This window comes from Lonchura striata, chromosome 5, assembly GCF_046129695.1.
Source record: "Lonchura striata isolate bLonStr1 chromosome 5, bLonStr1.mat, whole genome shotgun sequence".
NCBI lineage: Eukaryota > Metazoa > Chordata > Aves > Passeriformes > Estrildidae > Lonchura > Lonchura striata.
This window is the reverse complement of record NC_134607.1, coordinates 25661684-25687273: the sequence shown is the minus strand read 5'-3', so window position 1 is coordinate 25687273 and position 25590 is coordinate 25661684. Positions and strand designations below refer to the sequence as shown.

General features: G+C 41.4%; 1 protein-coding gene across 1 annotated transcript in view; it reads left to right on the top strand.

The window, feature by feature from the left end:
* CELSR1 (cadherin EGF LAG seven-pass G-type receptor 1) overlaps positions 1-25590 on the top strand; it is a 163294-nt gene that overhangs the window by 54149 nt on the left and 83555 nt on the right. The window contains exon 2 of the mRNA XM_031507931.2: positions 12910-13548. Within this exon, the coding sequence (XP_031363791.2) occupies positions 12910-13548 (639 nt within the window). The remainder of the gene's footprint in view (positions 1-12909; positions 13549-25590) is intronic.

Genomic DNA, 25590 nt, shown 5'->3' with positions numbered 1-25590 from the left:
GTCTGGACTCAAAGGCATGGCCCAAAGAGCTGATGTACTGTCTGTCCAGCTGACCTCAGAGCTAAGGTGGTGAAAAGATGTGATCTGGACACTGAAACACAAATGCTTTCTACTAATTAAACTTCTGCAATTTTCTGAGCTCTTGGGAAGTGTCTCCACAGTATGAAGCATCATGCAGGAATTCAGATAAGGTCTTTGCATGGAAAAATCCTGATTTACAGACAGCTGCTTTTCACAGTGTGTACTACTAAATTTTAAAAAACTATATTTTAAAAATAAAGTTAGTATTTATATTCTCTCAGGAATAATGTTTATCTCATTGCATGTTTACAAATGTAGGACACAGGTTTGGTATCTTTTATAGAAAGGTGATAGGATGAACCTCTACTAATGCTTGGTGTAATTTCATCCTTGGGACTCAGTGGTTTCCCAGGAAGCTGCACATTCTTGATATCATACCAAAGTAGTCTCGGAGCTCAGGCTGAAGGCTTTATGTCCAGCAGTCCTGTAATGCTCAGGCTGTGTTAAGATCAGTGGGATTATAGGAATAGGGATTTCTAAAATGAAGATTTTCGTGTTTTACCAGAGTGACTTACATTTTAAGGCTCAACATTAATGGTGACAGTTTTTGAGTATATTTTACATATGCTCCGTATTTTGTATTTTTCCATAAAACATAACTAAAAAAAAGAAAAATAATGCCTTTAAAGATATTGATAGGAATCTACGGGTACTATAATGAAGGAGATATGTAAATTCTTAAGGTTTTGTAGAATATACAAATAGCCCTGGGAAAACTCAATGTACAATGAAACGTTTTTCCCCCCACGGGTAGTTTATTCAATGCTAGGTAAAAAGTGCTGCTTCCATGGCACCATTAAGGTCACCGTATATCCATCTTTCACTGTGTGTGTCCTCTTATACACCTGGAAATCCTGCTTGGGTTGAAAGAGGAGGTTTTATTACACATGTTAAAATGTCCAGTGGTCTGGTGGAGGCATTACTTTCAGTGGGATGCCTGGGAATGGTGAATTAATTCTCACCTAACTGAAAAAACTTTATGCTGTCCATGATGCAGGTGTCCCAGGGGGTCATCCTGCCCTGCTTTGTGGTGGGCACATGCCTTCTGGGTCTTGCCATGCTCTTGTAGAAAGGCTCTGTTTGCTGTTGAATACCCTGATCTCACCAAATACAACTCGCCTGGATTGTCTGCAAATTTGGCAGAATAGGAAGGACGGAACCATCACCCAGAAGAGAAAGACATCCTGCCCTAGCCAGAAACAGGTGACTGCTTGACAGAGCCCAGCCTGCCACACTCCTGGTGATGCCTGCTGATGCTGTGCTAAGATCAAGCATGTTTCGACAGCACAAATTTTTTCTCCATTTATCCATCATAGTAAATTCTTTTAAAGAGACTATTTTCCTTATGGAATTTGTTGGATAGTCTTGCATTAGTCCTAGAATCCAAAATTTTGCTCCAGATCTGTGTCTTACAAAGTGTCTGGCAGAAAATCTTGTCTGATTCTTAAAGAAGTGAATCATGCAGTTATGACTTCATTTCTACAGTTCAGCTGAATAGGAATCCTTAGATAGGCATTTGAGATTACGGTATCATTTCTGAAGATCAGTGTAGTTTCTGTGTTTCACCAGTGGCCCCGAGTCACTGTCTTACCCACTTTCATCTGTCATAACTTGACCTGCCCTTTCTCTGCATCGGCTTCCCGAGATGACGCGCAGCGATAGGAGTCAAGCTCTTGCATTCTCCACATTTTGTAAGGGCTGCTGCTTTTGTCTTTGGAAAAGTTTTGGGGAGAAAAATACCCACTACAGGTTCAGTACTATAGAAACAGGAAACAAGTGCTTTGTCTCTTTTGATTCTTGTCCAGCATTCTAGTTTTAACGGCAGGGATCCAAGAATAATCTCAGTTGACCATGCAGCCAAACCCACCATGATCTCATTGCCAGTGGCCAGTGATGTGTAGGTGGTTAGTTAATCAAAAGGGGGTTGTTTTTGCATTATATTTTTAGAAGATTGTGTAGGTCTCCTATCAACAGAGAGTCCGGACAAAGTACACAGCATTTTCCCTAGAAATATTCCCACTGCCTGGTGAGTCTTTCCCAAAACTGTGAAAGTTTGGTAAGGGTGATTTGGCCTGTTTATTTTGTCTTTGTTTTTCATAGTTCTTTAATCACACTACACAAGCATTTTTATTTATTTACATTTCTTATTTGCTTAAATTTATTTCCTCAAGTTTCTGATTTGCGTATTTCCTTCTTATTCTGCTTAAGTCAGCAGACAGGTAACAGAAAAGACCAGCTAAACTGGTCAGCTGACAATCTAGTAAGAAAAAGGAAAATCTATTCCCTTTGAAACCAAAAATGAAGGAAAATGTGATACTCCGTTGAATATTTTAATTTTTGAGATTTTAAACGGAATTAAGCTAGTTGAAAATCTAAATTTTTCAGACTGTGGGAGATGGTGTATTTTTTGTAAGATCCCAGCAGATAGACCATGATGGACCTCACCTCTTCTCTTGAATTTTATCTACCTCTTAGTAAAATTCTTAAACATTAAGTAAGCTTGAGAGAGGAAGGGAAAAAAGGTAGAGTTATAAATGCTCTGAAACCTTTTCTTTTGGATATATGTGCTACATGTGGGACATCCATGCCCTGTCATTGCTCCCATTGAAAAATTGGAGAGCTGAAGCAGCCTGAGAGTGTTACCTTGTTTATGTGGGTCCCTCATGTTTGAGTCTGGGTCTCCTGGGCCAGAAGGAGGAGCTGAACCAACTTTTCCTGTGCCTGGGGCATGTGGAAGCTGACATGTAGCTATTATTGCTTGCCCTGTCTCAGAGAGATAGCCCTCTCTTTTTACCTTGTATTAATTTGCAAATGCCTTAGGATGACAGAAAACCACAGAAAACAAAAAGAAAAAAAAAAAAAAAAGAAGTGCCCATATGCCTAAGAACCCTCTTATTTCCCAAGCTGAGCCTCCATAGCACTTGAGCACAGTCAGCAATCTGTTGAGCTACCACAGCTGAATTTTTCTGGTGTTTTTTCTGATTCAGAGAGCTGGGCAAGTCTGCATCACCCTATATATCAATAACTTTCAGCTGATACATAGTTGTTTTGAAAGCTTGTCTGTAAACTAGCTTGTCTGTTGTCTTTCTTCCATTGTTCCCTTCTTTTTTTTCCACTCAAGATATCAAACCTGAACCCCATCCAGCAGGAAGTGTCCCCATGACTTCACTGTGGGTCACAGCAAGAAGCAGAGCATATTTCCAGGGAAAAGCCACATGAGAATGTGGAGACATTCAGAGAAATAAACCTGATGGATTTCATTTTGCTGATGCTCTTTTGACAGGATACCTTTGAGGTTACTAATATGCAGTACGGGTACAAACAGTGAGGCAGAGAAGCAATCTCCTTAGCACTCCTCCCAGTTTTTTAAACTCTCAGGCCCCCACCCCGATTTATCCCACCTCACCCTTGCCATCCTCAAAACAGTTTTCATCCATTCCTATTTTGAAACTGCAAAGAGAGGGATTTGAATAGAGCTCTGGCTTTCTTGGGGAAGTTTCTGCTTTAATCAGACACTGTGAATAAAAATGTTTGGGGGAGATGTGTAGCTCTGAGGAGAATGGAGGCCTTTATGGTGACCCTTGGGTTATCCCCCCAGCAGCACAGGCAGGCACCCCACACAGGGGCTGTCCCTTTTGAAGAGGGGTAAATGACGTAAAAGCATCTCAGGGTGAACACACTGTTCTTATGTCCTCTGTACAAAATGTATCATTTACTTGAAGACCATGGCCTGAATGGAGATTTAACGCTGGAGCATCCCATGACTGCAGTTGTGTCCAGTTCTTTCATGGATTTTCGACTCCTGGGTACAGCTGGGGAGATGGGGGCCCAGGAAAAGCCCTTTAGCTGTGGGATGAGTGGAAGCAGTGCTCCCTGTGCCTGGGCTTCATACACCTCAATGCTGGCTGGCGTCTCTGCCTGCCCAGCAGCATCCCAGCCAAGCCACTGCTGCCACCACTGCAGCACACTGCGGGATGAGGCTGCAAGCCACGTGAGTCTGCTGGGAAACCATCTTCTGGCTAACAACATTTAGCTCTGCATTGAATTAGAATTAAAATGTGAATGATATTAAACCCCTCTGCCTTTCAGATAAAATTATTGCAGTAATTAAGCAATAGTTTTGATTATATATGAAAAAAAAAATCAAGCTTTATGGGAGGTGCTGGAGCCCCCAGCAAGTCAGTCTATGAATTTATCTGGTGTAGCGATCTGGAGCAGAGTTTTTCAGCTGAACAGGTCAGATGAGTGCTGTAAGATGCACAGTTTCCATGGACATTAGCATTAAATGGAAATCCTTGTCTTCAGTGGGAATCTGCAACCTGTATTGTGGCTGGCAGCTTGCTTGGAGAAGCAGTGGGGTGGGCTCCCTGCCTGTGCACCCTACCAAGGGCTGGCACAGCCCAGAGTGGGACAGGGCTCCCTGCCTGTGCACCCTACCAAGGGCTGGCACAGCCCAGAGTGGGACAGGGCTCCCTGCCTGTGCACCCTACCAAGGGCTGGCATAGCCCAGAGTGGGACAGGGCTCCTGGGCTGTGCACCCCACTGGGAGCTGGCAGGGCAGGATGTGCAGGTGCAGAGCTGGCCCTGCTGTTGGGCACAGCTGGACAGAGGAGTCTGGCCAGTCCTTGCTAACAAGGAAAACCAGCTGAGGTACAGGGAAGTGTGCAGAGCCCAGAAGGAAAATTGCTTTGCATTTTAGTTAGAAGGAAAATCTAATCTTTAGTTAAATAGTCTGTAAAGAGCTGTTTTTTAGCATGCTCATGCTATCTTCCCACATATCATACCTCCCTCTAAGTGTCCCAAATCCTTTCTACTTGAGCTTTCTACCCAGGACAGGGGTTTGTTTCCTTGTTCAACCTGTTGCTCCTGCATCCCTGTCAGCATCCCCTGCCTACATCTCACCCCCTACAGAAGCTATAACCCATGAGCACCAGGTACCTGAAGAGCAAGAAATGATTCTGTGGGAGGGTGTTCAAGGAAATGAGGTGTATCTTCAGCCTTGCTGCAGTTAGAAGTCAAGAGGGCTTATTCTTGTCAGCAGATCCAACTTGCTTTACCTCCTACCCTCCGGAAATGTTCCTCCAGACTAGTGTTATCAACCCAATTAACATTTCAAAATTCTCAGCTTGCAGGTGCTGGTTTCAGAACAGCAATCTTGTACAATGTTGAGCAATCCAGTTGGCATCAATTTGTTCTTAATCCCTGTTCAAGCTGCAGACTCAAATATGCTCTTTTTCTTTCCAGTATTGTGTACAAAGTAAGTAATCCTGAACAGCAGAGGCTACATTAAAGATAATGATGACAAAATTGGTTTGTTTTTTTCTCTTATGAACGTCAGGAATTCACAGTTGCTTTATGCACAATTTATCCTCCCACAGCCTGGGTATTTTTAGCTTGATTTGATTTAGCTGGTACAGCTATGGCTGCTGCCAAGGGAACTGTGGGGTGAGAGCCCCAAGTGCTACTGCCCACTTTCTCCAGGTGTCCCAGTACATCTTCTTTGCAAAAAGAAGTACATTAAGGTTTCGCTTGAAATTAAGGGTGACTGAAGCTTGTGAGCAGAAGAGGTGGCTTTGCCTGGAAGTGTCTGAACACACTTGTTGGGATCTGCCATGGGCAGTGCGGTGACAAGGCACAGCCTGGCATGGCCATGACCCAGATGCAGACCCCGTGGCCTGGGTGACCTGGGACAGACCCCTGGAGTGCTCTTGAGTTGCTGCAGTGGCAGCAGGAAGGTGCTGGAGGTAAGGTGGTTAATTCTGTTTTAAGGAGAGCTGGTCACATCAGCACTCACTCTGCCAGTGGACTATTGCTTGTCTTCCATCAGTCTGCCAGTCTTGCTGTAGTTAATCCTAGATACCTTCTTTTCCCCTAAACACATGTCTTACCCAGGACTTTCCCTTCTCTTGCATCTCAGTCAGGACTGGGTATGCCAAGGCACTTGCATACACTGTGTACCTCAGCTGCCTCCTGTTTTACCTCACCTTGAAATCTAAAATACCCCTGTAACAGATCTTTGTCTTCCCTCTTCCTGTGAGTGCTCCAAACCTTCTTTCCTCCAAATGATGCTGGGCAACACTGACCAATATTTTCAAAACAGAGTATCTGCTGAAGGATGGCTGCAGCTGCCCATTCTTCCTGGGAAATGAGAGATGTTGAGGTACAGATTCAGACACCTGATTTTAGGAAAACCCTTACCACCTTTACAACTCAGGAGGTGCTGTCCATGGGGCATGCTTCTAGTGTCCACATGTTTGCCCTGCTCATCCCTCATGTTTTGCTTTCTGCTCTTGCTGTTCTGATTTTTCAGCCCGGTGCCATTTCCTGGGCAGTCTGTTCTTGTTTAGGGTCAGGAGTGAAGCTCTGTGTGAGTGCACTGGCAATGACTCTGGGAATCAGGCTCTAGGCCAAATTTTGGCAGAGTGAAGCCCAGTGAAGTCAATGGGAATCTTCCTGTTGGTGCAATGGGCTTGGGAGCAGACCTGGATTTTGACATTCTTCACAGCAGCAGTACTAGCATGAACCTTTGGCATTGTATGAATAATAGTTAGTTATTTTTATATATTGTTTCCAAAGCCCACAACTTGTGTTGGCTATCAGTACTCCTAAATGCAGGGAGCTGACTGGCAGCCTGAAACAAAGGGACAAAATCAATAACATAAGCTTCATGTGGCCAAGGACAGTCATCTCCATGTAGTTGCATCCAGCTTGGTGTAATGACAGAATTGCTCATCAGCAGTGTTTCCAGTTCCAAGGAAAGGGAGGCTTTGACAGAGTTCATTAGTGTCTGTCTAAGAAATAATAGGATATTATACACAATGTTTTTATGTTTTCACAAAACAATGAAAGAGTGTATTCCTCATGGATGTTACTTTTCTGTTTCTGTACCATTTAAGATCACATTTCTCTAGCAAAAGAGGCCTTTGCACTTTGAGCTGTTCCTGCTATGAAAGAGAGACTCTTTAGGGAGACAGAGAGGATATTTGCCATTGAACTTGTGCTTGTCTTTTGGAAAGACTAAAACCATTGCCTGCTTCCTTTTCCTGAGGGGACATTAAACAGGAGTCATAAACACTTTCTAACCTGAACACTTCCTCAGTGAGGCTGCTTGCTACCTGGGAAAACTCTGAGATGGGGTATCTGTAAATTCACCATCATGCCCATTTTCCTTTTTCCTTTCTTGGTGTTTCAGAAAGGAATCTTACTTAGGTTTCCACCTGCCATTTTCTGTGTAGTTTATTTTCTTTCAGGATATTTTCTTTGCGTTATAAGCTCCTGAACTTTCCGTAACACAGAAGACATTTTCAGGAGTTTATCTTATGGGTGTTCATAGAGTTCTTATTTCTGCTCATGGAAGTGAAGCTTTGTAGTGCCTACAGCAATGGTTTGGGAGGGACAATATTAGTATACTGATATTTTATGCATTTTAAATCTGTTTCCATGGTGGTGGAAGCACAATGCAAGAAAAGGAGTCAGCCCTGCAATGGTGGCAGGTTCTCTGAGGCAAACTAAAGCTCAGGGCAGGACTGTGCACTCTGTCTCACTTTTATTGACATATGCTGATTTTTTACTGCTGTTTGCTCAGTGGGAAGTGTGGTTTGGGTGCCAGTCCTGCTCAGACAGGCAAGCATTGCCTGTGGGATTCATTTCTGTAACCTGGTGCTACTGATGTGCTACTGCCACCCAAGCAGTGGAGAGGACAGTAAAAGCACAGTATCCTCATCATCCTCATCAGTAATTCCAGGTTTAGTGCTGGACTGGGTGTGTATTAACTCCTGTATGTAAAGCCAAGGCTGAAAGCAATGGGGATGCAGCTTTGATCATTCCAAGGCCTGTTACCAAGCAGTGGCTACTACCCATGGCCATGGCTGCTTCTTATGATTTGGGAAGAGCAAGAGGTTATTTGAACCTGGGGATTGCTAGCCAAGATTTTGCATGGCTGCTGTAAAGATTGGCATTTATAGCATCTGCTATATTTATGCATATAAATATAGCAGATGCTATAGATATTTATATATATACATATATATACATATATGCTGTAAAAACTGGCATATGTAACATCTGCTATTTCCAGATGTGCTATAAAGCAAAATTAGAATGGGTTTGGGTCAGTATATTTGTGAAATAAAGCTCTGATGCTAAAGTATAAAGTATGCAGCTTTCAAAATTGGTACTAAGAGCTTTGTATGTAGTAAGCTTTAAAAAGTGTTAATTATTTTATTTCTGCAGACTTAAAAAATAAACAAAAGAACCTTTCTGGCCAGGTGCTGCCACTGCCAAATATGCTTTTCAGTTAAACTTTGCTGTGTTTGCATTTCTAGATAATAAAATTCTTTGGTTTATGGACTGCCAGAAGATAGAAAGCTGAGATTAAAGTATCAGATTTGATAAGGTTTGTTGTAAAGTAAAGGTAATAATGAAACAATGCCTACTTAGTCAATTTTCTAGTTATTAATGTGTTTTAGAGAGCATCAAGCTTTCATCAGCCTTTCTTGTCTTCTCTTTTCTTTGTAATTCATCAGAGTAAGTGTTTGCTATTAGATCTTTTCATTAATTTGAGGAAGGATGAAGATGAGTAATTCTAGTTGTAAGTGTCCTCTTCAACAATGACAATGACTCAAAAAACAACAGTCTGCTTTAACTTCCACCTTGTAGAGAGCACTTTTGTGGAAATTATACATAGACTAATATTGCCAGAATAAAAATTCAGTGTGCAGCGATCACATTTGTAATGAACATATTTTTGGTGTAGCCACCAGGCTGTTCAGAATTCCCTTTTTTCGTTCATGGATCTGTGTGACAGTTGAGTCTTAATTTAATCTTTGCACCTTGTTTTTGATAAACTTGGCTGCAACAGCTCTTAAAAGAGCTTTTCATTATTTCTTAAGGACATTTGTGTTGATTTGTTACCCCAGTGTCTCACCATTTCATCATCTGTACCCACTACTTCACAGTGTACGTTAAGTGCTATTATCCCTATTTTATGGAAGAGAAACTCGAGGACAAAGTGACAAAAGCCATTGGTACAGGGATTTAGGAGCCAAGCCAACAAAAGGATCGTTTGAATCCTATTTCTCTCTTTGATCTGTCCTGTGTTTCCTCAGGCTATCTGGGTGGCTTGGGCTGCTAAGATCCAAGCTCTCTGCTCAAATCATTCTTAGCAGGATTCCTGCACATCCCCTCTGCCAGCATGATTGAGTGTTTGGAACTCCTTCAGGAAGACTCCTGCATCCAGCAGGTTTGCTGAAGCCCCCACATGATGGCTGTGAGAATTGGTGACAGCTAAGCCTGGGGAATGTCTGTGCACTCATCTGTTCCAAGATCTGCTCCAAAGAGTAAAGTGCAGACAGAATTTTCCAGTGTAGCAACTTGAGGGTTGCTTGACACCCCTGACTGAAACCATCTTGCACCTGCCATAAACATGATAGGGACTTCTTATAGCTGTATCACAAGACCTGTGGAAACTCAGGTGGTTTGAGCCTTTTTAGCAGATTGGTAAATGCATATGGTGGGCATCTCAAACACTGAAGGCCATGAAATATGGCCACTCCACTAAACAGCACTTCCTAATGATAATTCTCTGCCATTTCTGGCAGGAAACATTTTAAACAGTCATTGAGTATTTCAATTTTAAATCTCAAAACACATACATTGCTGGGTATTTAGGGCTTAAGTCATTTCCCAAAAAAGACAAAAAAAAATCCACTTTCTTTATTATACTTGTTCCCAACCTCAAAGCCAATGTTGTCTGTTGAAAGTAGAATAGATACTAATTTGGTCTCATAAAACCACAGATTGTTTCAACTTTCCTTGAGTTTCTGAATGAATAGCTGATCAGATCCTGTGATGCTGCTCTCAGCCTAACTGGTGATATGAAAGAGGTGCTTGTCCAGCCAGTTCTATGGCTGTGCCATTCTTTTGTTGCCTATAGTACACATGCTCTGCTCCTTTTTTACTCTCTTTTTATTTTAGTGCTCTGCAACAGGGTTGCACAAAGCTGAGTTGGCTTTTAGAACACAACTTCATTTTGCAGCTATATGTCTGTGCCCAGTTTTCTTTTGTGCTGCCCATGAAACAAGGAGGCTGTGTGGTATCTGACACCAGGCTTTTTTGCAGTGATTTATTAACTGTGTCAGAATAGCTGTTGTGAATGCTGGGAAGCTCTTGCATATTGTGACAGTTCATATTGATTATGACAGTTTGTAGACTCTACTGCATTGTCAGACAGTGGATTGTATTTTGTCTTCTTACTATACATACCACGGACTATAGATCATAGTGTTTTCTTAAAAAGGGACCCATTGTCCAGCATTCTGGCTGGTATGAGAGAACTTCTGTAGCATATTGTGCAACAAATAGCAAAATAGTTCAGGCACCCTATGGGACAAACAGGCAAATGTCAATTGCTTTAGGAAAAAAAAAAAACCAAGTGAATAGTTTGTTCTGGCCTTTGAGGGGAATGAGCTTTGCAAATGATAGACATGGGTAAACTAGTCTGAGGATGTCATTTATGAAAATACTGGTAATCCTGTGTTGTCTGTTGACCAGAAATCCACAGACCATATAGGAGGAGTTTGCAATAAGGATTTTGTCTACCAATAATTTGTAAAGGTTGTAAAGGTCTTGATGGAAGCTCGTACTACAGATTTCTAGAATGAGTCTGAGAAAGAGAAAATAAAGATTTTTGCAAAAATCTTTTTCTCCCAAAAAAAGATTTTTTGGAGAAAATGAAAGCTGGTATGTGAGCTTCTGTGATGGGCACATAGAATCATAGAATTGTTTATTTTGGGAAGATCATCAAGTCCAACTGTTAACCCAGCCTTACCAAGCCCACCATTTAAACATGTGCCTAAAGGCCACATCCACACATCTTTCAAACCACATCAAGAATGGTGACTGCACCACTTCCCTGGGCTGCCTGTTCCAATGCCTGAGCACCCTTTTGGTAGAGAAATTCTTCTTCATAAGCCTCCCCTGGAACAACCTGGGGCCATTTCCTCTTGTCTTGTCACTTGTTACCTGGGAGAAGTCAAACAGATCACTCCACACAATGTCCCCTCCTGGCTGATTGGTTTTAGCCAGGCAGTAATTAAAGTAGCACACAGAAGAAGAGATTTTTCTATTTGCTTCAAAAAAAATAAGCTGCTTCAGTGAGGAAAAAGTCAACAGCTGAGCTTTTATAAACAGCCTGATAGGAGGAGGGAGTCAAAAGCCATTTTGTTAATTATGCTGCTGTGATTTACTGTATTGCTGCTATAAAACTGGAGGGAAAATCTTCCAACAATACATTTCTTTTTAAAACAAAACCGCACTTGAGATGGAGTGGTGACGGTGAGTAGGAAAGAAATAATTCTGATTTCTTCTGTTCTATTTCTACGTGACCATAATAGGTCATAAAGTTACACTTTGAGATTACAAACCTTAGCAAAATGACATTTAGCAGTCTATGCCATTAGAATTTTGATCTCACACTAATTGATTTAAGCACAGTTCCTGATGCAATTTACATTGATGTGATTCAAAATCCATTTCTGCACGTACCTTGTGGTTTAATTGAAATTAGGCTTAATAGCAGGTTACCTGTGTAATTATTATCACTGGAATACTTCAGACCAAGGCTGTGGCACTGAGCTGTGGCCTAAGGAAACTGGGCTCAGTCCTTAACCCCACTCTGGGGCTCATATTGGCCACTCAAACCAGCTAATCTCTCTCATGAGATGAACTCATGCCCATTTAAGATTGTTTGTTTACACGAGGACATCTTTCAGAAGGAACATTTCCTACCGGAAGCCAACTCTTGATCTCATCTGGGATTTCTAGATGCTGCTCTAATGTTAACCATATTTTCTGTAATGCAATCTGTATTTTAATGAGTCCCTAATGTTAGCAAGGTGACACATTTAAAGTGATTTGATTGCAGTGATGATGCAACTTCCCATTCCACACATGCATTAAAGTTAGATTAAATTTAGCATTCACTGTGTCATAATTATTTTCAATAATGTCAGAATAATCTAGAATTTGTGCATTCACAGCACTGCTGTAAGCCTCAGGGTGTGCTGAAATTTTGCAGTGGCAACTCTCAGTCCAGTGGTAGGTATTAGTGCTATATTTTTATAATTATGTGTTTTATTTCAGAACAGGCACAGCAGTATCAGAAATGCCTTAAAGGAAGAAAAAATTGAAGAGTTTTTAAATGCCTGCTTTTCACTACAGGCATATTTTATCTAAATTTTTAAATGAATATCCATAAAATATTTTAAAGAAGTTACATGTGAGAAATTAAGAAGTTCTGGTGCTCAAATATTAAGACTTGTTTCCTTAAATGACTTCTATCTGAAGCTCCTGTCACAATTCTCTGTGCAGAGTTCTGGCTCCTTTAAGCCTGAGACCACACCTGAAGAAGACAATTTTTTGTATTGTGCCGTGAAAAGCAACAGCTTCCCAGTACCAGCTGTGGACTAGAAGTCAGTGTCAGGAGAGTCACCTTCCTCTTGGTTTCCCTTGGCCATTATAGGGCCATCAGGCTGTTGCCACACTAACCCTTGCTAGGTATTTGCCTGGAATCTTCTCCAGGTGTTCTTGCTTCTTTGAATTGTCTTGGGTCCTTTAAGTTACAATTCTTAAGACATTTTATTTTCTTTTCCTGAGAAAAGGCATTGGTAATAACTTCAGAAGGTGGATACATTTCCCTCTCTCACCCTGGTGCCCTAAACTGAGTGTCTCGCAGGTCTGTTTCATTTTCAGGAGACTGTGGGAGCCTCCTTGTCTGTAGGTTAAAGCCTGCCCTCTGACATCGCTGTTATTTTTCTCTCTTCCCTTCAGACGGCATTCACAGCGTCACTGCAGTCTGCACCCTGCGTGTCACCATCATCACGGACGACATGCTCACCAACAGCATCACAGTGCGGCTGGAGAACATGTCCCAGGAGAGGTTCCTTTCTCCCCTCCTGTCCCTCTTTGTGGAGGGGGTGGCAACCGTGCTCTCCACTGCCAAGGACGGCATCTTTGTTTTCAACATCCAAAACGACACGGATGTCACCTCCAATATCCTGAACGTGACCTTCTCGGCCTTGCTCCCTGGCGGCATTCGAAACAAGTTCTTCCCCTCTGAGGACCTGCAGGAGCAGATCTACCTCAACAGGACGCTGCTGACCATGATTTCAACACAGAGGGTGCTGCCTTTCGACGACAACATCTGCTTGCGCGAGCCCTGTGAGAACTACATGAAGTGTGTCTCTGTCCTGAAGTTTGACAGCTCGGCCCCGTTCATCAGCTCCAACACGGTTCTGTTCCGCCCCATCCACCCCATCAACGGGCTGCGGTGCCGGTGCCCGCCGGGCTTCACCGGGGACTACTGTGAGACGGAAATCGACCTGTGCTACTCCAACCCTTGCGGGAGCAACGGGCTCTGCCGAAGCCGAGAGGGCGGCTACACCTGTGAGTGCTACGAGGACTACACCGGTATGTGTTTATCTTATCTTCGGCCCGTGATTTATATGTTAGACCATCAGCCAGGCCAGCTCTGTGGCAAGCTGGAATTGCTGTCTTAGTCAAAGGGAGGAAAACTCCCGGTGCTGCCTTCTAGTCAGGAGAAGGTTTGTGAGTGGCACTGAGGGTAAGTGCACATCTCTGTGCACGGTGGTAGGAACCGTGCCTTACTCCAGGACATGCAGGGGGACTGTCAGCTGCTGAATAGATTTGCACTGTGTGAATTTCTGCTCAAAATGCTTTATGCAGACACATTTCTTCTGTTTGGAAGGATAAAGATGGGATACATCTCCTGGTTCATGGGTTTGCATGTAAACCCATTCCAGGCCCCTTCACATACCGGGGTATAGTGTGGGTGCACAGCCAGGTAGGAGCTCCTCAGCCCTTGGTCATCAGCCAGCACAGAGCATTAGCATTGCTCTTGTTTCTAAAAAGCTGCACTAATACACACTTAAGGGAAATACAGTTACTCAGCTCTGGTTTGTAAATGTTCAGATAAAACTCCAGAAGGACGTGGCTGCTTCCAGGCCTGTCTCCACAGCCTGCTGAGGAACGTACTTTGCCTCATCATGGACTTGACAGCTAATAAAGATCAAAGTGGTGCTTCTCAAATACTCCTGAGAAGTTACGAAAGAATATTAGGTGAATGTTTTCTGCTGCTTCAGAAAAGTCAGTGGGATTATTTATGTATTTGAAATTGCACATGCATTTAAGCATTCTGCACTGACGTGCTGCCAGCTGTAATTTACACTGTCAGCTCAGCAATGTCTGCTGTGACCCCTGCAAACAAGGAGTGAAGCAAAGGGGGTTGGTTCCCAGCACTGCCTCTCACTGCTGAAGTTATAAAAAATTGAAAACATCAATTATTTAAATTCTGATGTAAAAAAAAAATCTAGTTGATGTGGATCCAGCCCTCCAGGTAGAAGCCTTTTCTTTCACAGTCTCTGGCTTTTGCCTCGGGGCTGTCATCAAAAATGTGACTGTGGAAGGAGCCAGGAGTTAGTGAGCAGGGACATGGCAGCAAAGGAACTGAGCTTTTCCCAACATGGGGGACAGGAGAGGTTCCCTCAAATTTATGCAGGGCTTGGGGTAGGAGGACATTTCTAAGAAGACGGGGACAAATTTTTTGCCTGATGGCAAAAATGGAACTGTGAGATGGTTGGGGTATTTGGTGTTTGTTGAGGAGTTACTTTCATGCCAAGCTTCTCATGAATGAATTCCACAGTGAAATATATTTTGAAGTCCATTATCCATAAATACACAATACACACAGAATTGGGCATCACAAAATAGATTTTATGATCAGTAGATTTCATTGAAAATGTTTGTTTACTATTGTACTGTAAATAGGAAGTAGCAAGATTCATTAACCAAAGATATGCATCAAAATGAAGTTAATACATCTATGTCTTAGTTTTGGAATGACATGCATTCCATCACATTTTTAGAAATCTTCAGAAAAAATGCCTAAATACGCTTTTAGAATGAAAGATAATAAGCTTATATTAATAATTGATGAAAGTGTTTAATACTTAATGCTGTAGTCAGAACAAACAGCACATATTTAGAAGAGAAGCACCATATTATTCATACACAAAGAAAGATTTGATCTGTAACTCTGTTTTCAGTGGATAGTTGTTGAGTTAAAAATTAACTGTCCTGCTGTCAGGATATTAAAGTGGTCAGAAGTTAAGGAGGGAGCACTGCTTATAGCTTTGCTGTCTTTAGATATCAGAGTTAACTGCACTTGAGTGAAATTCTTCTTTGGAAGGACAATTTGATCACATTCAGATTGGCCAGGGAAAAACACTTCCAACCATGATAAAGAGGACTTTGGAATACTTTATCCCAAAAATCCATTCAAATATTGTAGAATACTTCTGGTTGATTACTGGATGAATGCAGTAGAAATTTAGTATCTGTTCTGTAGTTGGTTGAAGTTACTTTGATGCCTTTAGGTTCCATGTTGCATAACCTTGTTTTGTTCATCAAACCCAAACATCTCCCTACATATGGTGGCCATTAGTTCCTTGATTTTCATCCCCTTTACAGAGCAAGGTTGATGATGTTATCAACAAGTAATCTATTACCAGAAATATTTCATGAAGATGCATTATTGAATTTTGTTCCAATCTCCTTCAAGTATTGTTATTTTACCCATGATTTTACTAATTTCTTTAAATATATTCATATTCATTTGCAAGTTCAGTTTATAACTATTAATCATAATATTGTGTTTTCAGCCTGGATGTGAATTTATTGCTTTCAGCAATCCAGATTTTCTATCTATTTGATATGTAAATAGCATAGGTTGGTTTCAATAGCAGCAGTGTGTGTTGGCTCATGGAACGCAGTGGTCATAAGGTAGAATGAGCAGGGAATTGCCAAGTCTGAAGGTTGGAAGATTCTGGTATTACTGAAATTTTATCATGGTACTAACTTGGTGTAGTAACATACCAGTATGAGGTACTTACAAATCTTTGAATTAATTATAAAAGATGAAATATGGATGGTAATAGTCTATGAAATGCAGCCTGCTTTGGGAGCTCTCATGTTTCCATTTCCCAATTAAGAGCCTACATATAAAAATAATTATAAGAAAATACTAAGATCTGTCATCTCTCTGGGGAGATAGGCTGCAACTTGATGAGAAATCACTACACAATCATAACCCTGTACTGATTCTATCTGACTGGTCACCTGCTAAAAATATAGTGTTTATTTCCTGTACAAGACAATTATGTCCTATCTTAATAGGATGGAATTTCCCTCCATTTTTCCACTCTGCTTTGAAGCCCTCCATTTGGTTCAATGTAATTGTTAGTCATTTATACATGATGAAAGTTTCTCTGTCTTCAGGAGTCTTCTGTTACAGGCACAAAGGTAAACTGAGCTTCCACAGGTATTTTTGAAACCTGATTACTGGCTAGGCTGGGGTGATTTGGAATTAACTTCACTTCCTGTGATGTAGGGACATGAGTGAGGAAGTACAAATCAGTGTAGAGAAGTGAACAATGTACACAGTAATAGTTCTGCCATTGATAGCAGAAAGCTGTGTGCATGACTAAAGGTTAAAGGATGTAATTTTAGTTAAGCAAACAAATTCATTGAACACTATATAAAGCTTGTATAATTTTTCCAGCTTCATTTCATATATCTTTGACACAGCAGAAGCAGCTGAGATGAGCTGTAGGTGAAGGATTAGGCACAGGTGGAATTGCCTGTACTGCCCAGGGAACATCCCCCTGAAGTGAGAATGCATCATGTCATCCACACCCGTTTGAGGGGCATGGATGCCTCAGCATGAGCTGTACTCCCAGCCCCATCCTGGTGCCTCCTACAGAGCACACCACTGTGGGCATGTCAGCTCCTTTTTGGGTGTGAATTCCCACTGTTCCTGCCCTGCCATGAGTGGGTGCCTCCTATTCTCGTGGTCTTCCTGCTCAGCAGCCACCAAGACTGCTCTCCTCTATGGTTATGTTCCCAAAAAGCAAAATTTAATCAACACAGAACAAAACCACTCTAATGAAAAAGAAACCCCACCAACTCCTCAAATAAAGAAAGATTCAGTGTTCCCATAGTTCTCCTTAGCATTATCACATTCTCTCAGCCTCCTTTGCTATGCAACCCCTAGCAAGGAGCAGTTTGTAGGGGGAAAATTCTCATCAGAGAATTCCCCATATCCTTTGCATCTCTCCTTGGATTTCACTTCAGAAAGAGGAGAAATCTTACGTGGTTGTAAATCTTCTAGTAATCAAATACAGCAATTAGAGATATTTTGCGTGTTACACTTTTTCCCCTCCTAATTTGTATTTATGATACGATACTGACATGAGGAATCATTACATCTAAGGTGCCTGCTATGAATTCAAACTTTGTGCCATGAGAAGGTAATTATAGCTGGTTTCTCAGCATGCTGCCAGAAGTTCCTAATCATATTGCTTAGTAAGTTTTCGGTGTTTGGCTCTTGCAAACATAGAAAATGAAAGTAAATGTGAGGATATCTTCTGCTTTATCTTTACTTATATACATTCTTCAGATAGCAATTTCTCAGCTCACTCTGATACCAGCTTCTCCTTTTTCAGGCCAAAGAGATCTATTTCAGGGAATTTCAGCTTTCAGGTACATAAATCTGGCAGCCATAGTACTCATAATGAGTGTTTTATCTTGTGCAAGAAGGTCTGAAATTCCACTCTCGGTTGCACTTCTACAGCTTGGTGGGATCACAGGTGTGTAACAGCCAAATCCCGTACAGCAAATCTAAATTTGATTCCTTCCTCACTGCATCTTTAACTCTTTGTTTAGCTTATGTAAGGCCGTGGTTTTGTGATGGCAAGTATGAGCAAAGGTTATCATTACACAAGGATAGCTTTGACAACATTTTCAAGCAGCTGTGACCAAGTTTTTCTTTAATCTAAAACACCAAACAAGAAATTCTGTCATTTATAAACACTGCCATGCATGCAGGGACATTGTCCTTGCCATGTGACAGCTTCATGGGTCATCTGTCTGATACTTAATTCAAATATGAAGGGAACATAACTAAGATACTGAAATGTTTTGTATCATTGCTGCCTTAACAGTATCTTTTAGTCTAGGTCTTCAGAGTTATGCTACTGGATTCCACATTGGTTTATATACTAAAGAGATAAAAACCTAGGCAAGGCCTAATAATCTAAAAAACATACAGTCAATTTTAAGAGTTTAAATACAATTACAGTTATTAGAGTGCTGGATGATTTCCAGTATTTCCAAAATTTGAACTCTTAATGGGGTTTTATGAGGTTTTTCTGCTGATTTTGGTTGCAGGAGAAATTGAAGAAGAGTGCTGACTAACTTTCATTGTTTCTCTGTGCCTCAAATAGAACACCTGATTGCCTTACCTTGCAGTTTCTGTATGGCAATGCTGTGAAAAAGCTTGTGGAGGGTGATTGCATGCCAGTGAAGGTCTGCACAGTGTTGAAGGCTTAGGCATTTTTCTGGTTTTTTTCTTTTTCAGCAGTGCTATGCCATGCCATTATTCTGATGCTTATAGTGAAACTAGGTCTTCATAACAGCATCACCTCTTCCCTTTGATTGCTGTGGAACTGACTCTCTGCAGCTTTTTCACATCTGATGGAAAGATAAATAATTGTTTGTTAGTAAGATCCATCCTTACAATTGGTACTCCTTGGCTGATGTCCCAGCATGGTCTTTTCCATCCATCTTCAACTTTCTCTGTTTCATCAGCCCTTTTGTGCATTTGCTGAATTGGTGAAGACATGGCAAGCTGTGCCCCCACATTGGCAGCAGTTGTGCACAGCCAGGTACCTCCGTTTCCTTCCAGCACCTTCCAGGACCCAAATGCTTACAGCACGTGGGTGGCTGGCAAGGACCCCGTAAGCAGGGAGGTGGATGGTCCAGAAGCACAGCTTAAATCCTCCAAACTCTTTTCAGAGAATGACTGCTGCAAAAACTTGAAAAGGCTGTCATTATTGTTATTTATGATCTTCATCAATCACATAGACAAAGGGATCGAGAACACCCTCTGCAAATTTCTCAGATGACACCAAGCTGGGTGGTGCAGTTGGCATGACACATCTGAAGGTTGGGATGCCATCCAGAGGGACCTGGACAAGTTTGAGAAATGCATGGGATTCCCATGGGGATCTCATGAAGCTTAAGAAGACCAAAAGTAAGGTCCTGCATGTGGGTTGGAGCACCCCCAGTATCAACACAGTCTGGGGGATGAACAGATCGGGAGCAGCCCTGCCAGAAGGACTCAGAGGTGCTGGTGGTTGTGAGGCTGGGCATGAGCTGGCAGTGTGCTCTTACAGCCAAGAAAGCCAGTTGTGTCCTGGACTGCATCAAAAGCAAGTCAAGAGCAGCTGAGGAACGGCCATTCCTGGGCTGCCCATGGCTGGAAGTCTGGGGGAATCCCTGTGAAAGGCATTTCGTTCCTGACTGGATTCTCATCAGAAGTCTGTGTGCCCACTCACCTGGTGTGTTTGACTCTGAAGTTTGCTGTGCATGTTAAAACAGGTCCTTGCTTCTTTTTGTGGCAAAGTTTGCGGTTCACACATGTAGGGATGGGGCCAGCACACCACAGCCTGATGGCTGGATCCAGGTGATGCTGCTCTGGGGCTGTGACCAGATACCACAGCTGCTTGACTGCTTCCTCCAGAAGATAAATGAAACAATAAAAACAGAGCAAACAATAAAAACAGAGCAAAAAATTTCAGTCAAATTATGAAGTCTTATTATTGTCACGTTACTATCAGTTGATTATATTCCTGTCTATGTCTGTCACCAAGTCACAGGAGATGAATGTTGCAAATCTGGAGTTTATATCAGATTCTCAGGACTCACTGAAGAAGTCTACCATTTCTCTAGGTGGGTTTTTATGGGGAGGATATGTCCTTCAGCTAATCTTCAACCTACGCTCACTTGTCAGGATGCACAAAGCCTTTGCTAATTGGATTACTGTGGTGTATTTGTTGACAGTTTACCTCTCAAATGCTGTACATGGCCTTCACAGCAATCTGCTATGCTTTTTCTTAAACCCAGGCAAAGAGTTTTATCTCATTATCCTCCTCCTGATGTTCATAAACTAGCTACTGTTTGAAGTTCCACAGTTTTCTCGGTCATGTCCAAACCCTCCTTGCCCTCACCCCGAGGTGCTGCGTGTGGGATGGTCTCTGATTCAGCTGACCTGCTGCGAGTGCTGGGGGTTCAGATGCTTCATCTGGAGCCTTGTGTCTTATCTTCCTTGCCCATGGAAATATTTGCACTGATCAAAAGTCCTTTGCTGTCATGTGGAAGCCTAGCTACAGACTTAATGTTGTGTTTGTTCTTTTTAATTAGTTTTAGAATTATTTGACAGGACTCATGTTCTTGCTGGGTGCTCCTGCAGTGGAGGCACGATGGGTGCATTGTAGAAGCAAGTAGCAGATCACACACCAATGTAATCACTTAGCTCTGATTTCAGGAGCTACCTTAGTAATTAATCTCCAATACACTTATGAATTCAGCTTTTCCAAACAGTTCTGCATCTAGGAAATCCTCCTTACTGATTATGGCTTATCTTCTTTTGCTTCTCCATAAGACAGCTGTGGGGCTGGCTTCTTCCCTTCATTTAGCCACTCCCCTCATTTGCCAGCTTAAGAGTCTATCACTGATAATTTTACACTTTCTCCCCAGATTTTGATTTAAAAAACAACCAGTAAAAGTAGCACCTAGCTAGAATTCAGTAACCAGATAACTCAGGCAGTAAGCTGTTTCAGGATGGTTCCATTCTCAAAGTTACATTTTTACACCTGCTGGCTCTTAATGCCCTTGGTGTCATGATCTCTGTCTGAGATCATGGTGGAAGATGGAGAGAAGGCAGGTTTTTGGTTGTGGGCTGTACAGTACGAAGTCAAGGCCTGTGGACATGAGAGCCCTGCAAGCACAGACTGTGGTGGGACAGGATTGCAGCTGTGGGACAAGTGCTGCCCCAGCTGATGGCCAGCTATAACCTCAGGATGTTTTGGGTTGGAAGGGACCTCTAAAGATCAGCTAATCCAAGCCCTCTACCATGGCTAACATCAGTTTCAGTCTCTTTTTTTCCAAGTTGAATGTCATTAAATAGCTGTTGTGAAAATGACACATTTGACCCTGACACCATGCCTGCTAAGCTCCTGTTTGCTGTCAGGCAGCCTGTTTTGGGTAGTGTGGGTGCCTGCCTGCCCCTGGCACCTGAGCTCTCTGCCCACCCTTGGCAAGGAAAGGTGCTGTGAGTATGAGCTATCAGGGTGTCCACTGGCAGAGAGATACACAGTGAGCACCTCAGTTTTCCTGTTGGCATCCTGGTTAACAACAGACTGGTCCAAAGTTAGGATTCCCTTTATTCCAGCACATGTGAAACCTCTTTTATTGTATTTTATTGTGTATGACATTGCTCTGTCAATTTTGAACAGTTTCTTGAATTATTTTCCTGGGATTATATTGATGGTATTTCTGTTGCCACACCTAAATGGGAGTCACAATTCTCCCAGGCTTTTTGAAAACCTTTGTTATAACACATTTTCTTATAATCATGGGTAAAACTGAAATAAAAAATGTGGGATGTGAAGTGTAATTAATCATAGTGGAGGTATTTTATATTATAATTTTATAGGTACATGTAAAACCCCTCCTCAGTGATATAGCTAAATTCCCACACACTGTCATAATTGTGAACATATATATGCATTGCAGATCATTGATCTGACAGAAATTACACACATGGAGGTTTGTTTTCATTAAAATATTTTAAATAGCAGTTTATTAAACAACAGCAGATTTCTCTGTGACCATAGTTTACAATTTTGTTTTCATTAATTTAGCCAAGTTGAGCCTTGTGTAATGCAAGGTTTGGGGTTTTTTCCCCATTGTTTAATTTCAAAAAGATTAGCTGGATAAAATTTTAAGCTGCACGAGTACATTCTCATTACCCAAACATACACTTGCTAAATGTCAAAACAACCCATATGTTAGACTACCCCTTAAGTGGTTGTGGTTTTTTCTCACTGGAAACAAATCAGATAAGAAAAAAGGAAGAGAGAAATGAGGAGAAAAACCCAAAACCTTGCCTATAAATTCTTTGTGCAGAAGATAAAATCATAATGAGATAGTATTTTTTTCCAGTATACATTTTGTTCTGAAAATCCCCTCACAGTGTTCACAGCAGATCAAAGGTGAAAATAGAAAAAAAAAAAAATGCAGGACATCTGAAATGAAATATTCTAGATCTTCCAAAACAAAAAAAAAAAGAGATTTAGCTTCCAAGGATCAAGGTAATGGGGCTCCTTTTCTCCTGTCTGCAAATAAAAAACTGGGAAACAAAACTGAGAAGCAGTAAGACTGAATTATGAAAGACATGTTGGACTTCTGAATATATATTTATCATGCCCTAATTATACATTTTTGTTTTCATCAGTGGATAAACAATGAGAAAGTGGCAGGAAGGATGATTGGCTGCAGAGACGAGGGTATCAGGATGATATCCTGTTAGGAGGGAAAAAAAGCATGAAGTAGTTTCTTGTGTCTCTGTTCTTTGTGTTATGATGATTGAAAGTTTCGACAGTTGAGCACCAGACTGAGGCACTTGGCCTTGAACATCAAGATAATTACAGTTGTGCAGAGCGTGGTGGGAACCACAACTTCATTGTTGTTGCAAATGCTCTTTTGTTTAGAGCATCATGGTTCAGTGGCTGCATCGCAGCCCTGCCCCTCCTGGGGTGGGTTTTGTTCTGCTCCCGCACTGTGCGGTGCCCCCGGAACGCGGCTTCCGAGCAGCCACCAGCCTGAACCCTCAAACTCAGGATGAAGATACTTTACTTCAGACTGTCTCTCAAATTCTCCATAGAGAAGCTTAAGAGATCTTTTATACAGCATTTTCATATAGTATAATTTAAAAGCATGTTTTAATTAGAGGCCAGCTTCAAAGGTTCAGCACAACTGATGTGCATATTGTAAGAAAGATAAAGATATGAAGATGAATGCCTTATATTAATAATTAAACACATTCTAATTGACACAAAGAAGTGTATTAACTCTAATAAGATGGTAATCATTTAAGGTTATTTTAAAATTGAATGGTATTTAACAAAAAGGCTGAATTTTAATTCACTGGACTGCTGTAAGCAGAGTTAAGTACAAGCTGTGAAAGCTGGCTGGATTAATTTTTTATGAGTCAATTTAAAAACACTTTTCAAGAAAGTAACTTTTGAATTTCCATCTGTTCTGTAGGTTTACAAATACATGGATTTTGAGATTTTCTGTGCAAGATATGTGTGACATTACACTTTTTCATGACTCATTAAGAAAAAGTCAGTTTCCCTGGTTAAGTTGCTTTTTGTTTTCAGTTTGTGTTCCTGTGCTGTGTACCAAATATTTTTGAGATTTCTAAAACATAAGATTACAGGATTATCTTTTTAACCTTAATCCTTTTAATTTGACAAGAAAAAGGGGTATTTTTGATTGGGTTTTTTTTTTCAGAATTTTCTTTCAATGTATAACAATGAGAATTTGATAAGCATCAGATTTTGCCAGCTCTGCCTATGCCATGATGCTAAAGCACTGAACTACAATTCACAGTAAAGACATTTAGACAGTGCTTTTAAGTATACCTTTCTTTTAAGCTGATACTTCTCATATAAAATAAAATATAGAGCTCTGAACTGCTAGCTTCCTAACATATACTTACAATGGTAGATTGACTTTTAGCATGGTTTTCTCTTGCATTATTAATATTTTATGGCTTATCTTCAGTTATTCTCACTAATTGGCCATTATGCTTCTTTCCACCAGAGCTTCTGGGACCACCTAGGGTGTGAAGGGGCATAGTTTGATTTGGGTGCCTGCCTGGTTCTAAATTGCCATGATATTTACCATAGCACTGGATTACACAGAAAATGGGAGAGTGAGATTTTCCCGTAAAAACTTGTAATTTTATGGAAAACACAAAATGTGGGCTCTCACCAGTCCTCCTTTAATGAGACATGTGGAGTTATCTGCTTGTGGGGTCAGTCCCAGCGGGCTGCTGGAGACAGGGGGATATGGCTTCTTCTGTGTTTCATCTCCTGTGAGCTGAATTGTCATGTCTGTAACAGTTACATGGAGAAAATTAAGTGGGTTCTTAGTGAAATAAGGACTGAACTCTCCTAAAGAGAAGAGCAATGTTTGCCCTTGAAAGGGAGACATTGATCTTCTTTTCTGCATATTCTTTAGCCTTCACTTTCCATCTTCTTTTTGAGGGCAGTTATTTGCAGATGTGTTGCCTTTTTAAACTGCTTTGAGATGCTAACTTGATCAAAAACAAGTGCTAGCTAGAGTTTTGCTCTTGCCCACTAATTTAGGAACTGGGAGTTGCAACCCTTTGGTGATCTCTGTGGAAAGCAGCTTAGGGAAACCAGGCTGAAAGTGAGCAGGAAGCCTGATGGTGCCTGAAAGTGTGTCTGGTTTTCCAGCTCCTGAGTTCCTGTTGATAAAAGATGTTATTGCACACACACCCCTACCACTGCCACCACACCTTGCTTGCTTTCCTCATTCACATAAATAGTTTAATGTATTTTGAAAAGCCCAGTGAGAGGCCAAAACAGCCTGTGGAACAGCAGCCTTGTGGAGTTAATGGTCTTGGTGGTGGAATTTCGTGCCCAGGACAAATTGCAACTCTATGGGATGAAATAATTTTTCTTGTTATCTGAGCAGAAGCACAATGCTTCTGTCCCCTTCTACCTCAGTGCTGCCCATGGAAGGAGGTGAGAACTAGGCCTGGCAGGTGGTTCCCATGCTGAACTGCCTGCAGGCGTGCAGAGATGCAAATATGGATCAGCCTGCAAAGGTTGTCCCAAAGGGCATCTGTCCCACCAGCCATGGTGGCTGCTCCAGCTTTTGGCTCCCTCCATCTGCCCCTCCTTGAGTAACACTACTGGAGAGGAATTAAGGGGCACAGAGAGCCTAGAAAACAAAATGTAATATCAAATGAATATATAGTAAAGATAGAGAATGATTGTGCCTCTTAAAAATAAATGGAGGGAGGGATATTCTTCTGTAAATGAATGTGTTATGCAAAGGGATGCTTTGTTCTTACACCTCCAGCTTCTTCACCAGTTTTAAGGTGGGATTTTTAGGAAGAGATTTTTTCCAAGTAATAATGCAAATTGCAGACACAATGGCATAATCTAGTTTGAGGTTTATCTTTGACATCTATAATAATGTTATCCCCCTGATAATACATCCAGAGATAAAGCTTAGGCTTTTATTGAAAGGCACTGTTTCATCACCATATCTTACACCAAATCACTGCAATTTCCATTATGATGAATTATCTTACATGTAAACCTGTCACAGAGTTCAACATAACAGGAAATTTTTGTGCATTTCTTTTTTCTCATGTGTAGATTTGTACTGTGTTTAGCTCTGTGAGAGAGACAGAACCTAAAAGGCCTCTAAAGCTTTACCTTACAGGTCAAATGCAGAAGGAGATCACACCTTGTGAGGGCCCTGTACATT